The 16,278-nt window shown below is 40.3% G+C and overlaps 2 protein-coding genes across 2 annotated transcripts in view; one reads left to right on the top strand and one right to left on the bottom strand.

Moving 5' to 3' along the window:
* LOC129695607 (FERM and PDZ domain-containing protein 1) overlaps positions 1-15,863 on the top strand; it is a 96,519-nt gene extending 80,656 nt beyond the window's left edge. The window contains exon 15 of the mRNA XM_055632713.1: positions 6,920-15,863. Coding sequence (XP_055488688.1) covers positions 6,920-9,237 — 2,318 coding nt within the window. The 3' untranslated portion in view covers positions 9,238-15,863. The remainder of the gene's footprint in view (positions 1-6,919) is intronic.
* LOC129695600 (zinc finger and BTB domain-containing protein 5) overlaps positions 1-16,278 on the bottom strand; it is a 413,756-nt gene that overhangs the window by 277,402 nt on the left and 120,076 nt on the right. The gene's annotated exons all lie outside the window — the stretch shown is intronic.

Here is a 16,278-nt window from a genome sequence, read left to right as displayed (position 1 = left end):
GGATTGAAGGCTTTGTGACCAAGTTTGCAGATGATGCTATGGTAGGTGGAGAGGCAGGCAGTGTAGAGGAAGCAAGGACTCTGCAGAAGGACTTGGACAGGTTAGGAGAGTGGACAGAGAAGTAGCAGATGAAATACAGTGTAAAACAAAGTGCAGGACTCTCAAAAAAATAATTTGCAAGTTGAATCGGTAGTAAGGAAGGCAAACTCAATGCTAGCATTTATATCAATAGGACTGGAATACAAAAAAAAGAGATGTAATGCTGAGGCTCTAAAAGGCACTGGTCAGGCTGCATTTGGAGTACTGTGAGCAAATTTGGGCCCCATATCTGAGGAAGGATGTGCTGGCTCTGGAGAGGATCCAGAGGAGGTTTACAAGAATGATTCCAGGAATGAGTGGATTAACATATGATGAGCGTTTGACAGCACTGGGCCTCTACTCACTGGAGTTTAGAAGGTTGAGGGGGGACCTCATTGAAACTTACAGAATAATGAAAGGCATAGATAGAGTGGATGTGGAAAGGATGTTTCCAGTGGTGGGAGAGTCTAGGACCAGAGGTCATCGCCTCAGAATTAAAGGGCGCTCTTTTAGAAAGGAGGTGAGGAGGAACGTCTTTAGTCAGAGGGTAGTTAATCTGTGGAACTCATTGCCACAGAGGGCTGTGGAGGCCAAGTCAGTGGATATTTTTAAGGCAGAGATAGACAAATTCTTGATTAAAATCAGTGTCAAGGGTTATGGGGCGAAGGCAGGAAAATGGGATTAGGAGGTAGAGATCAGCCATGATTGAATGGTGGAGTAGAATTGATGGGACAAATGGCCTAATTCTACTCCAAGAACTTGTGAACTTGTGGAATGGTGTGATGGATCACGACAGGCAGTGAATGCAGTAATGAGGCCTGGGATGGGTCAGGGGAATGCCAGAAACAGTAATGGGATGGGCTGGGGAGGGAAATGCTGCAAAGGCATTGGGGAAGAGAGTGTTATGATGGAGTTAGATGGACATCAAAGATGTTGGAGCTGGATGTGTGGGAATGGGTCTGAGGGAGCAAGTACTCTGATGTTACAAGAGTATGGGATTGGGCTCAAGTCCAATGTTGGACCAGGCGATGATTTGTGGCACAATCTCATAGTCAGAGAGGGCTATTTTTTAGCAGTGGGCTATTTATTGATAGTTCAACAATACTTCTGCAATGTCCATCTAATTCCATCCAGGTACCCAAGCAGTTCTTCCAAGTGAGACAGAGGTTCTCATCTGACCTCATCTAGAGCATTTGGTGTTCATGGGCTCCTACTATACATTGACGAGACCAAGGATAGGCTCAACAGCTGTTTTGCCGAACACCTGTGCACTATTTGTCATGGTGTGCTGGATCTCCCAGTTGCTAACAATTTTAACTCCTCTTCCCATTCCCATATGACCTTTCTATTCTGATTCTGATTCAGATTCAGATTCAACTTTAATTGGCATTGTCAATGTACAGTACAGAGACAACGAAATGCATTTAGCATCTCCCTGGAAGAGCGACATAGCATATGATTTGAATAAATATTTACATTAGCATATATACAGACATAGTGTTTTTCCTGTGGGAGGAGTGTCCGGGGGGGGTGGTGGTGATTGGCAGTCACCGAGGTACGTTGTTGAGTAGAGTGACAGCCGCTGGGAAGACCTCTGGGATTCCTCTATTCTCAGAGTGAGGCCATATGCAAATAGGAGGAACAACACTTCATATTCCGCTTGGGTAGCTTACAACCCAACAGTATGAATGCTGAATTCTCCAATTTTAGGTAACTACATAACCTACTTATCCCTTCTTCCTCCATATAACCCATCCCCCGTGTTCTCTCCTCTCTTGTGTGCCCACCTGGAATCGCTTCTCTTTCTCTCCTCCCCCCACCACCTGCATTCCCTCCTCCAGCTTCACAATTCACAAGCCTTTTGTATCACACTCTCTGTCTTTTCATGTCAGTCCTTTGTCCAACCATCTGCCTATCAAAAAACCATCCTCACCTGTATCAACCTATTAATGTGTAGGAATGAACTACAGATGCTGGTTTAAATCGAAGGTAGACACAAAATGTTGGAGTAACTCAATGGGACAGGCAGCATCTCTGGAGAGAAGGAATGGGTGACGTTTCGGATCGAGACCCTTCTTCAGTCTGATGTCAGGGGAGTGGACTGGACAATTATAGAATGTAGTCGAAGACAGTAAGACTGGTGGGCGAACTGGGAAGGGGAGGGGATAGCGAGGCAAAGCAAGGGCCATTTGAAGTTAGGGAAGTCAATGTTCATACCGTTGGGGTGCAAACTACCCAAGTGAAATATGAGGTGCTGTTCCCCCAATTTGCGCTGGGCCTCATTCTGACAATGGAGGAGGCCCAAGACAGAATGGTCAGGGAATGGGAGGGGGGGTTAGTGCTGAGCAACCTGGAGATCAGGTGGGTTAAGGCAGACTGAGAGGAGGTGTTCAGCAAAACGATCGCCGAGTCTGCGCTTGGTCTCACCGATGTACAGAAGTTGATACCTGGAACAGCGGATACAGTAGATGAGGTTGGAGGAGGTGCAAGTGGACCTCTGCCTCACCTGAAAAGACTATCAGGGTCCTTGGATGGAGTCAAGGGGGGAGGTAAAGGGACAGGTGTTGCATTTCCTGTGGTTGCAGGGGAAAGTACCTGGGGAGGTGGTGGTTTGGGTGGGAAGGGACAAATTGACCAGGGAGTTGCGGAGCGAAAGGTTTCTGCTGAAAGCAGAAAGGGGGGGATATGGGAAGATGTAGCAAGTTGTGGGATCACATTGGAGGTGACAAAAATGTTGGAGGATTATAAGCTGTAATTGCCTATTACTTGCCAGGCTTTATCCTGGACATCCTTTCTTTTGGCTTTCTTCTCCCCCCCACCTTACAAAAAATCTGAAGAAGGGTCCCAACCTGAAACATCACCTATCCATGTTATCTGTGTAATAAAACAGGTGCAAACAGATATAATTTCTGGGCATTCTTTTCACACTTTTAACTGCCCCAATCCTCCTACCAGCATTTCCCACCTCAATATTGCCTTTATTGAAACCCATCTGCCAATACATCTAATCCTGCAACTTTAACAATATCTTTTATAATGCTAAAATCTTCATTATCTACAACTTCCAATTTGCATTATAATTTGGACTTTTACATTGAACGATATTTGTCTATGCAGAACATGCCTATGCTTGAAACGCTTTTCCCAATGGAACAACATTTCCACTTTCCACCAGAATATCTGATGCTTACCCTCACTAGCTCTCTCTTTTCCATTTCAAAACTAGATTAATTCTCATTCTATTACTAATTCTTTTGCTATATACTCTGATCTGATGTAATATTTTCAAAGTATTTTTTTAAATCTACATCAGCTTTATCTCATATTTATCTTATACCCACTAAGAACATAAAAAAGTTGACCAATTTTATATTGCTTTGTTAACCTCATCCCATAAAGTTTATTGTAGTAGAAAGAGCGAACTATAGTTCCAGTATGGCACCTGACCAAGATGGTAAAGTTGTAATCACGAGAAGCATAAAAATTGGCTTTGTTACAGTAGTTAATGATTTCTTAGGCTGGAACTAAAGTGTATTGGTAGAGTGGAAGAAAGTATTTATTCTTTCATACTGCAAATTATGTAGGAATATTTGTAGGAGCAGGATAAGGCCATTCGCCCCATCTATGCCATTCAATCATGGCTGATCTATCTTTCCCCTTCAATCCCATTCTCCTGCTTTCTCTCATAACCCCTGACACTAATACTAATCAGGAATCTATCTATCTCTGCCTTAAAATATCTTAAGATTATCTTAAAATATCTTAAAAATATGGGGCCCAAAATTGCTCACAATAATCCAAATACTGTCTGACCAATGCCTCAGCATTACATCCCTATTTTTATATTCTAGTCCTCTCAAAATAAATGCTAGTATTGCATTTGCCATCCTTCTACCAATTCGACTTGCAAGTTAACTTTTTGGGAATCCTGCCCCAATACTCCCAAGTCTCTTTGCACCTCCGATTTCTGAATTCTCTCCCCATTTAAGAATAGTCTTTGCCTTTATTCCTCTCACCATGATGCCACACTTTGGTACACCTTACTAATGGACCTAACAAACATTCCATGACCACAAAATAAGTTCAAATTATAAAATAAAAAAGTGCACTCTTCTGTCAAAGCTGTTGGGAATTAAAAAAATGCTTGTATTAAGTTGTCTTTCATGATGTTGGATATTCCAAAACTCAGATGGCTCTTTGGTGTTGCAGGTGTCTATGGTTCTATAACTTCACAATGAAATAAATATTTGTAAAGTTTGGCCTTTGTTTTATTATGAAGACAACTTGTTAACAGAAAATCTCACAAACAGCAGTAACATAAATGATCAGACTGTTTTGGTGATGCTGTGTGAGAGATCAGTATTGATCAGAACAATGAGACATCTCCCTAACTGTACGGCACAGAATGTTAGGATCTTTTACAGCCATCTGAATAGGCAGAAGGGACCATGGCTTTATGTCTCATCTCATACATTAGTGTCTAGAATGGGGTTACACCACAGAGCCATAGCTGATATAAAAATCATCATTATCAAAGCTGCGGTTTTGCTAGTTTAATTAATAAAATGTTCACAATGGCTTTTGGAAAACTACTTACTGGTGATGATAAAGTGAAGTTTCCTTATTGTGTTAGGAAATGTCCATTTGCCCAATACAATAGAGGTTAAAATCATAGCAACATATTACACGAGATTTATGTCCCTGCCATCATGTCCTAAGGTACACAAGGGAGTGGGTTGAAGCAATCAAGCCCAAAGTTTAATTGAAAATTGGATGGCACGAAAAAACCTGATCAGTCAGCTTAACATTTGTGATAGGTAAGTTACTGGACAGTATTCTGAGGGATAAGATATATATGCATTTGTATAGACAGGGCCGATTAATGATAGTCAGAATGGTTTTGTATTTTGGAGATCATGTATTTTGATTTGATTGAGTTTTTTTTCTGAGTCAACCAAAATGGTTGATGAGGGCAAGGCCGTGGACATTGTCTATATGGATTTCAGCAAGGTCTTTGATAAGGTTCCGAATGGTAGGTTACTCCGGAAAGTTGGTTCAAGAGTCAAGAGTTAAGAGTGTTTTATTGTCATAAATCCCTGAAACGGAACAATGGAATTGTACTTGCAGCAGCACATCAGATATGTAAACATAATACTCTGTAAATACCATATTAAACAACAAAAAATGTCAATATATACATTAAAAAAAAACAATAATAGTGCAAAGAAAAACAATGCCCCCAAGTCTATGTAGTTTGGAGCTTATTTGAAGGTTGTGGTATTTAATAGTTTGATGGTTGCAGGGAAGATCTGAACCTGGGCATTACAATTTGCAGGCTCCTATACATGCCTACTGATGGCAGGAGTGAAATGAGAGTGTGGCCAGGGTGGTGTGGGTCTCTGATAATGCTGGCTGTTTTTTTGAGGAAGTGACTCCAGCCGATCTCTTTGATGGTGGGGAGGTCAGTACCCATGATGGACTGGGCAGTGTTCACCACTTTTTGCAATCTTCTTTGTTCCTGGGCATTTGAATAGCCGAAGCAGGCTGTAACGCAACCAGTCAAAATGCTCTTTACTCTACACGTGTAGAAGTTCAAGAGAGTATCTGCTGACATACCAAATCACCTCAATCTTCTAAGGAAGTAGGGGCATTGATGGGCTTTCTTTATGATTGGTTCAATATGTTGGGTCCGGGACAGATTTTCAGATATATGCACGTCCGGGAATTTAAGGTTTTTGACTCTCTGCACCACCACTGGATTCCATAGGATCCAGGGAGAGCTAGTAAACTGGATGCAGAATTGACTTCCTGAAAGAATGTAGAGAGTGGTGGTGGAAGCGTGTTTTTGGACTGGAGGCCTGTGACAAGTGGTGTGCCTCAGGGATCGGTGCTGGATCCATTGCTGTTAGTGGTTCATATCAACAAGTTGGATCAGAATGTACAGCATGATTAGTAAGTTTGCAGATGACACAAAAGTGGGTAGTATCATAGATATAGAAGATGGTTATCAAAAAATTACAGCAGGGTCGTGATCAGCTGGGCAAGTGGGCTGAGGAATGGCAAATGGGGTTTAATTCAGATAGATGTGAGGTGTTGCATTTTGGGAAGTCAAACTAGGACAGGGCCGTCACAGTGAATGTTAGGGCCCTGGGAGGTGTTGTAGAGCAGGGATCCAGGAGTGCAGCTGCGTACTTTTGTGAAGGTAGTGTCACAGTTAGGTAAGATGGTAAAGAACGCTTTTGGTATATTGGCCTCCAAATGACAGGAAATTGAGTATAAAAGTTGGGATATTATGTTGCAGCTGTACAAGATGGGGAGGCCACATTTGGAGCACTGTGATCAGCTTCAGTCGCCTGCTATAGGAAGGATGTCATTAAGCTGGAAAGAATGCAGAGAAGATTTATGATGATATTGCCAGACTTGAGGGGCTGAGCTGTAGGGAGAGGCCGGGCAGGCTAGAACCTTATTCCTTGGAGTGCAGGAAGCTGAGGAGTGACCTTACAGATGTCTATAAAATTATGAAGTAAATTATACAGAGTAAATGCACAGAGTTTTTACAACACTTCCAAATATACTATGAAATCAAGTAACAATGATTGGAAAATATCTAAGAGCATAATGAGGTGTGTGTAGAAGAAAATCCAATTGCAGGATGTTGAGCACATAGATTATATAAGGAGCCAAGTGAGGTGGTTTCGCAGGAATGTCAACTTGCCACTAATCTCCATTGCAACACTGGAAAAATTCAAACAGCATTACCTACAAAACAATCAAACATGTTTACTGGCATTTGCAGGAATTGCTACATAAAATATTTACGTTTTTCTTTCTTTTTTGGTAGATTTAAAGTCTGCGTGTATGAAGGGGATTGAAGAGAAATGGAATATGCAGACACCTCCAAGTTATTATGAGAGCACAAATGGCATTGAGTCTGCGGAAAGTATTAAGGATACAAATGAAGTAGCAGAACATGTAATGAATACAAAAAAGGGACACTTTGATCCTAAGGACATTTATGATGTACAACCTGAACTATCCCAGCTTTATTCAAACAAAGTTGAAGATCTCATGTGTTGTCATGACAGAGATGATCTTGTATCAAGAAAGCAGCAATTGCCATTTCCCTCTTCGGTGGCAGGTATGGAGACCAAAGCTGCCTTATTGAAACATAAGCCATTGAAGCCGTGCTCTGTCAGCATCAATAAAAAGGCAGCACCTAACTTAATGGAAATGGAGCCTGATAGCATGGAAATTAAATCAGTTACAGAAGCAATAACAGTCATCACTACAGTTTCAGCTACACGCTACCCATGTGATACAGGCTCTAAAATTGGCTACACTTCAAAAACAGATGGTTCTGAAATGGTTGAAAGTATAAGTGAACCTTTCACTGATGTGAAACCACCCACAACAGCTTGTTCCAATATTGAGCAATCTCAAAGTTCTTCAGAAGTAATTGTTGAGCTTGGAGACTTATCCGTTCACAACTCGATAAAAGATAAGGCACACTTTGTTGGCACTGCAGCCTGTACTGATGAACAACGAACCCTGAACACAGTTAACATGATAAGCAAAGACCAAGGTGTTGTTATTGTCCAAAGCAGTGTAGTCCTGGAACAGGTAGATTATACGTATGGCCCACAGTCAGACTTAGATCAAAATGGAACTGCACTTAGACTTGCAACATATGAAACAGACCTCAAACAGAATACAGGCACTTACAAGGAAGAATCTGACAAATGTGACAAAGGAGAATCATGTTATCAAAAAAGCAATCGCAGTATAACTTCACAAAAACATTTGGTGATGTTCAACAGATATCAAGAAGATTTCCCAGAAATGTCAGTATTGGGAGAGGAAGTATCTGACAAGAGAGACTCCTCCATGGGAGACATAAATGTGCATTCTCTTGACGTGAACAGATTGGTTTTGAATTTAAATTGCATGTCCTTAAAGACATTTGGCACAGTCAAACATTTGGCATCACCAACCTTGGAACCAAATATGGAAATTTTCTCAGTGAGGCCCTCAAACAGTTCTAGCTTTCACGGGGAACATGAGGAAAAGAACAAATCAAAATCTGAATGGAATTGCTGGAAACAGCTTGAGTCACTTGTACATCCCACACAAACAAACATAGATAACCCCAATGCAACACTGGTTTCCCCAGGGGATGAAAATGCTTCCTATAAAGGAATCTCACAAATACATAAATCAAAGCTACTTTATGAAGTAGACTACTCAGCAACTCAGAAATCTCCAGCACTAGTAAGTGAATGTCCCCCTGGTAAAGCCAACAGCCACAAAGAACCAGAAGAGGAGCTAGGTCTGAGCTGTGGAGAATTGGTCATGGCTCCGAAGGATACAATGAGTAAAGAGCTCTCAACAAGTGGAACGGAAGCATGTAGCTGCCAGGTGGTATATGGGAATTGTTTCAGAGCATTAGGCATTGATGCTAATAATGAAAGCAAAGAAGTAGAAAGTCTCAAACAGCGACCTTCTCCAAGGACCACCCCACCTGATTCAGGAAACCCATTGCCTCAAATCTTCACTACATCTATTAAACAAGGTGAAGAAAGCATGGCAGCCGACTATTACTTTGGTGTTCCTGAAGGTGACACTGCTGTGAAGAATGCAAGTCTGGCCTTGTTACTACTAAAAGATAAAATATACAACATGCCCAATGGATTCAGGCTGGTGCATAATGATATTGTGGAGTTGCTCAATATTTTGAAGGAATGTCCCAGAGAAAGACATGCAGAGGAAGTTTGTACAGCACTTCCCTCATTTACCAAACAGAAACTCTATAGTGAGTGCAGAAAGTTAATGTCTGCCTGTCAAAAGTGTGTGAAAGTAAATCAGACTCCTGATGAGATGATCCTTGGGGTTTCAGAAAGTTTCCGGGCCCTCTCACAGCTAACCGGGACATGCTTCCAGCTTACAAGCTGCCTACATTGTGCAAATGCCCATGCAGAAGTGAACAGTAACTTGAGAAAAGTTGTCATGATTTATAAAATCTTTGCGCAAGCCTCTGAGGATGCATGTGGCAAAATGTCAGATGATTTAAGCATGAAATGTCTGGCTGAGCAATGTGCTGCTATATCTGCAAGGGTTTTCAGTCTGAACCAGTTGTTCACAACTAATTCATTGTTAAAATAGAAGGTATTGTCGACATGGGAGAATACAATTGCAATTCCTAAAAGATAACAGAGTGGTACACTACCCATCCTTGCAGGCAACGTGTGTGTCATACAATGTGACACTGTGCTAAAAGTCATATGGTCTGTGCCAATAAGGACTTATTGTTAAAGATGGAAGACAATGTCATATTTTGATATTAACATAGTTTTATCAGTAGCTGCTTGCTCATGCAGAATTTCGATGTACATCATAGGAAATGTGATTAATTACTAAGATGCTGACCTTTCATCCATATAAACTGAGTTCTGAGTTCAATCCATTGAATTAGGGTGAACATTTCTTCCCAGCTCTGATTGTAAGGGTTTTAGAGTTATTATGTTTTATGGGATATAATTCTTGTTCCTAAAGGAAAATAGGTCATGCCGTAAAATTCCTTAACATTTGGAATGAATCAGCATGCAATATTTGTCTGCCGCTTGCGTGTGTCTGTGCACAAGCATCCACCTGTGTGCATGAGTCTGAGCATGTGTGTGCGTATGTGTGCGAGTGCATATGTGTGTGGTTACGACTACAATGATGTCTATATGGATGTGGGTGTGTGAGTTGCATTGTCTGACAGTAATGGTGGTGAGTTATTGTGAAAATAGGCAAAATAGAGGGAATACGGCTTTATTGGTCAGCAACTAACTTAGATGCTCTCTTTCTTGATGTGTTTGGTAATAGAAATATGTGTAATAACCTAGAGAAAGAATGTTTCACATGTTGATGCTGACACCTTTCGTTTTACTGGAGATAAATATGACAATTACAAAGTACTGCTCCTATTTCTATTTAATTTCATTGAATGGTAGAGAATGGATTTCCACCTGAGGAATGGAACAAGCTGTGCTTCCCATCACTTGGTAAGACTCACCTGAAAGCTTTATCCAAAGAGTTGATATAAGTCATGTGATTGTGTGTACAGCTTCATGAAAATGGGCAAAGATCTTGTTCATTTTAGGTCAATATGGAAAGTGAAGTGGATTTTCATCTTTATGGATGGAAATTGTTGTTCCATGAATAATTTGGTCTGAAAACCACTTCCTAATCTCAAGCCGATGGTTAGATCTTGATAGAAGCTTCTACTTATCAGGAAACATTGTGAAAATGTTAGAGATTCTTCTGTTGTTTCCCTTAAAATTTGTGAGCCTGGGGGTGACTTTGTGATGTATGTGAACCAGACATGATTTAAGCATATAATTTATGGCCATGTTGTTGAATACAGTATGAAGGTCAGGATGTTCTAACTGTGAATGGAGTAACAAGAACATCATATAACCATATAACCATATAACAATTACAGCACGGAAACAGGCCATCTCGACCCTTCTAGTCCGTGCCTAACACGTATTCTCCCCTAGTCCCATATACCTGCGCTCAGACCATAACCCTCCATTCCTTTCTCATCCATATAACTATCCAATTTATTTTTAAATAATAAAAACGAACCTGCCTCCACCACCTTCACTGGAAACTCATTCCACACAGCCACCACTCTCTGAGTAAAGAAGTTCCCCCTCATGTTACCCCTAATGTACCCCCTCATGTTACATCAACTGCAATCTCCCAACCTCTTCTGCCTTCAAATACCAGCCACTATATGGGATGGCGAGTGGTGAATTATTTGTGGTGCTCTATGGAATATTCTACTAAAGAATGTCAGAAATTCTACTAAAGGCATAAAAGCATAAAGTATATTCCTTGTTTTTCATTCATTTACTCAAATGTCCTACAATCTCCTCAAAACATTATAAAATAAAATGAAAATAATTCCATCATTGTATACAGTAAATATTGTTGTTGTTCTAAACTCAGTGGTGCAGTAGTACATTAAATAGAGAATTATTTTCTCTTTCAACATTAATTCAAACAAATAGACTTTTGTCCCTATAATTTAAATGCTGATTCTTTATGTGCTGTTGCATTTATTTTCAGTAAATTTCCAGAGTGTAGTTTCCCACTATCTCCCAATTCCCTGGAAGTCACTGTGACTTATATATGGTTATTTTATATGGTTATATAACCATATAATATAACCATATAACAATTACAGCACGGAAACAGGCCATCTCGACCCTTCTAGTCCGTGCCGAACACATAATCTCCCCTAGTCCCATATACCTGCGCTCAGACCATAACCCTCCATTCCCTTCCCATCCATATAACTATCCAATTTATTTTTAAATGATAAAAACGAACCTGCCTCCACCACCTTCACTGGAAGCTCATTCCACACAGCTACCACTCTCTGAGTAAAGAAGTTCCCCCTCATGTTACCCCTAAACTTCAGTCCCTTAATTCTCAAGTTATGTCCCCTTGTTTGAATCTTCCCTACTCTCAGTGGGAAAAACTTTTCCACGTCAACTCTGTCTATCCCTCTCATCATTTTAAAAACCTCTATCAAGTCCCCCCTTAACCTTCTGCGCTCCAAAGAATAAAGCCCTAACTTGTTCAACCTTCCTCTGTAACTTAGTTGCTGAAACCCAGGCAACATGCTTGCACAGCTTGTTCCAGGATTTTCCTATTCTTTCACTACATTTACAAAGACAAGGGTTTTGATCTCTTGCAGAAAGTTGCTCCATTGAGTCGAGGTTGGACAAACTTAGATTTTCTCAGGTACGCAGGAGGTTGAAGGGAGACCTGATATAAGTAAACAAAATTGTCATAGGGTAGACGATCAGAGCCTTTTTCCCAGGGTATAAATGCCAAAGATAGAGGGCATAGCTTTAAGTTCAGAGGGGTAAAGTATCAAGGAGATGTATTGGGCAAGTTTTTTACACAGTGGGTGGTGGTGCCTGAAACGTGCTGCCAGGGGTGGTGGTGGAGGCAGATGCAATAGTGGTGTTAGATAGGCTTTTAGATAGTCACATGGATATGCCAGGAATGGAGAGATATGGATCATGTGCAGGCAGATGAGATTAGTTTATCTTGGCATGTTCGGCACAGACATATGGGCCAATGGGCCTGTTCCTGTGCTGTACTTTTCTGCGTTCAATGTTAATTCAAATTATGAACCCCAAGCCTTCTCCATTGTGCAGATCACGGGTTTGAGGCTATATATAATAAACCATCCTCACCTAAGTTGCTCAGTATTTTACAGTGGGGATTATGGACGAAGAAGCATCATTAAATGCAGTCAACATTCATCACGTCTCTATTGTCTCTTCATGCTGTCCTATGGATGGCCATTACATTTTCACACTGCCTTTGTATTGTAGCACATTATTAACAAGGTAAAGGGAAAGGTCAAATTGAAACATCATTTGTGTTTCTTTCCCCATTGATTATGGGTGCTTGCAATATTTTCTGTTTTTGCAAAGCATATGGCTATTTATTATTCAGCACAAAGTGACACTAAAAGTAAATATCACATTATTCATTAATATTGTTTTAGTTCTCATCTCCATGTTTGAACATCCGCACTGCCCTAGTCCCCCCTACCTTAGTAACCTCCTCCACCTTTACTCTGTGAACTCTGCATCCATCTTTTATTGTGACACATAGACTCAACACGGGGCCTGTTGAGTCTGCTGCGTGGATCTTAGGGCAAGCCTATGAGTCCAATCCCCAACATATTTCCTTGTAACTTTTAATCCCACACAGGCCAATTAAGTTTGTTCAAGTTCAAGTGAGTTTATTGTCATGTGTCCCTGATAGGACAATGAAATTCTTGCTTTGCTTCAGCACACAGAACATAGTAGACATTTACTACAAAACAGATCAGTGTGTCCATATACCATAATATAAATATATATTAACAGCCCACTATGATGAATCTGCAGCAGCCAATTTACCTACCAGACACCATTTCTTTGGGATGCACAACGAAACCAGAGCACTCAAGAGAACATGTAAATTCAACAAAAACAGCACCAGAAGACAGAGTCCAATCTATTAGAGCTGCGAAATAGTTGCACTACCTGCAGAGGCACTGTGACATCCTAATTTATAAACAGTCTACCGTGATTTGATTCGATTGGGTTGCTGTGACTGCAATGCAGAGCAAAAACCACTGTATGATCATAGCCACACACTCCACTTTGTCTACTTGTGTTTTGCCCACTTGTATTATTCCACCATTCAGGCAGTATTTCAGCCACCTCGGTCATAACATCTATTATTCCTTCCAGATCTCTCTAGCTGTCAACATTCCTCTATTTCTCAAGCTTTAACTTCTCTCTTTCTTGCAGTTTTAATTCAGCTATCCCCTTGCTTTCTCCATTAGTTCAGCTTAATTATTCACTGTGCTAATGCTCCTTTGAGGTGTCTATAGATATTTTACTCTGCTAAAGGCACAGATGCAAATAAATGGAATTGCTAGGACTGTGCTGCAGGTCAGGAAAGAAAGAGAGAGAGAGAGGGGAGAAAGAGAAAAATAGAGCTGGAGATACCATTTCATATCAATGATCTTTTGTTACACAACTAAATAAAAGCAAGTTGAATTCATTGTTTTGGTTTCTATGGGAATGGTAAAAGCCCATTCTTGCAATACAGGATGATGTTCTGTGGCTGGGTTTAAAGTGAGCATTGGACCATAGCCTGTGCTGAGACCATTGCTTCTGTTGTTGGCAGTGTCAGGTCTTAATCCCCAACTGCAGAAAAGAGGCAAGAGAGGGGTAGTTAAAAACAAGAATGTTACTTAATGCTTGTTATCGAATGTTACTCGATCCCTTCCAACCATTTCCAGTGCTTGGGATGATATGTGTCGTGTCAACCCAGCCTCTGTTATAGCTGCAATCCCCTGTTATAGTGATATTCCCATCCACTTCTGCTACCTCTCTTCCTCCATGTCTCTGTCATTCCCATTCTTGGGCCTTTCTGTGTGTAGAGTTCTAGTCCTGCACAGTTCTAGTCCATAGAGACATGAATTGCTGCAAAGGACCACCCCCCTGAGTTGGGATATTGCAGAAGGCTATGATGATGAAATTGGGTTTGACCGATGATTTAGTCTTCTTCAGCAAGTTGTTTGCCAACTCACAGCATTTTCTTACTTTCTTTTACCTTGTGCAAGATGAACTGGTGTTTTCCAATAATCTTATAACAACCACACAAGTCTTCCGCTGCAAACGGTGGCCCATATTTGTAATCAACTCCTTAAGAATGCCATTTGTTGGAAACTAGCCTTGAGCTTGCGAATGACCATCGGTGAAAGATTGTTTCCTCAGAGTACAACCTCCAAAAAAAAGATGAGTCATCAATGTCACCAGGTCACATCACAGATCACATCATACCTTTACTACTCTGAAAGATTCTCCTTTTGGAGATCAAATTACTTTGAATACCCTGCTCATTTCCCGTATGAACATGTGGTCTGAGAGCAGGTTAAACCTCATGCTGTACCTCATTCTACTTGCTTCAGATACTGATTTCTGTCACCTTGTTTGAAGAACGGTCTCGACCCGAAACGTCACCTTCAGGTCACCTTCGACCCCAAATGTCTTCTTTCCAGAGATGCTACCTGTCCCGCTGAGTTACTCCAGCATTATGCGTCCACCTTACCTTACTATTGTCCTGAATCTACTGAATCAATGGCTGAGAGAATGGAAGTTGTCCTTAATTCTGGTGAAATTTCTCCTGTCCAAAAATCACAGCAGAATTGCTTCTCAATTTGCCTGTGCCCCACATTGGTCTGTGGCACAGCCATTAGGAGCACCAGAAACTCCAGAAATCCTCTCCTGCCTAAAACTTGGCTACAAAATAGGTTTCTCATTCATTCAACATTTCCATTCAAGCAAAATCTGCTCAGGCTTAAAGTTCTTCACTGCATACTTAACTTACAACTGACTTGAAATTGATCATGTTTTTCACCAAATAAACTTAATCCCTTGAGGGTAATAACCACTAGCAGCAAATCCAAATGGATTTTCCAAACAAGTAGTAAAGAACTAAAATCCAAATTGATTGCACTTGGAAAGCATTTAGCATCTATAAGAGAAAATCTATGCAAAAGTATGAAATGTAAAATTAGATCCTATTTATGTGCGTGTGATTTTACTGTTCACTAACTGAAGCTTGATTCTTCTTCCTAGACTTTGCTTCTGCAGTCTATTATATGATAACCTGACATATTGCCATGGAATTTGCACCACTGAAGTCTTTCATTACAACAGTTAAATGAGAATGAAAGAATGCATTGGAGTGTCAAAATCATGGTAAAATATTTTTAGACTTTAATTTGCCTGTGAATATACAATGCACTTTGCACCTTTTCCTATTGAACTGATCCAAGAGACAGCATTGTCACACCTGTATGGCACACTACCAAGCTTGAGAATTCGTCTTGATAATAAAATAGGTATTTAGTGCGACTTTGTATTGGTAATGTGATTATAAAATTGTTCATTGATTGTTTATAGGCTGTGGAGCAAAAATGAACACTAAAATATCTTAGATTCTTAGAGCATATTTTAATTATGCTCATTTGAATGTCCTCCTTATAGTATTATATATTTTGCTACAAAACATGTTTGCTAAGCAATTGTTTGAAACACATTACTCTATGTATAAGCTACTGCTGTTAGTTGTCCTGAGCTTTCTCCTTTAATAAGACTTAGGTTTATTGAAATTATCAAGGAACCTTCCATTGAAAATAAAATTTAAATGGGTGTAAACAGATATCCCTGCGAGTTGTATATGGATCTGACATATGTTTCCATCTGACATTGGCTATCGGGTGTTACTGGGATTTTTCCATTGTTGAAATATGAGGCAACCACAAGGCAGGGAAAGAGTATCCCGACCGAACATGCAATCCTCTGACTCTCTCCTTTTGCACAAATTGTTGAAAAACACAGAAATTAAACAAACCTTTCCATCCAACATCAAAATATTACAAAGAAATAGCTCTGTTAATTATTCCAATGTATCACAATGTTAATACAAGAGCAAAATGGCAATACTTATGTAGCCATTGCTCTTTGAAAAGACTTGCCTTTTTGCTTTTGTGTCATCTGTTTGCATGGCTTCTAGTGGCTTGTATTTTAAAAGGTCAATTTGTCTTTCAAAATTTTATCATAAAGG

This window comes from Leucoraja erinacea, chromosome 3, assembly GCF_028641065.1.
Source record: "Leucoraja erinacea ecotype New England chromosome 3, Leri_hhj_1, whole genome shotgun sequence".
Lineage (NCBI taxonomy): Eukaryota > Metazoa > Chordata > Chondrichthyes > Rajiformes > Rajidae > Leucoraja > Leucoraja erinaceus.
Note: the sequence above shows the minus strand (reverse complement) of the source record. Positions and strands in the feature narration are given on the sequence as shown.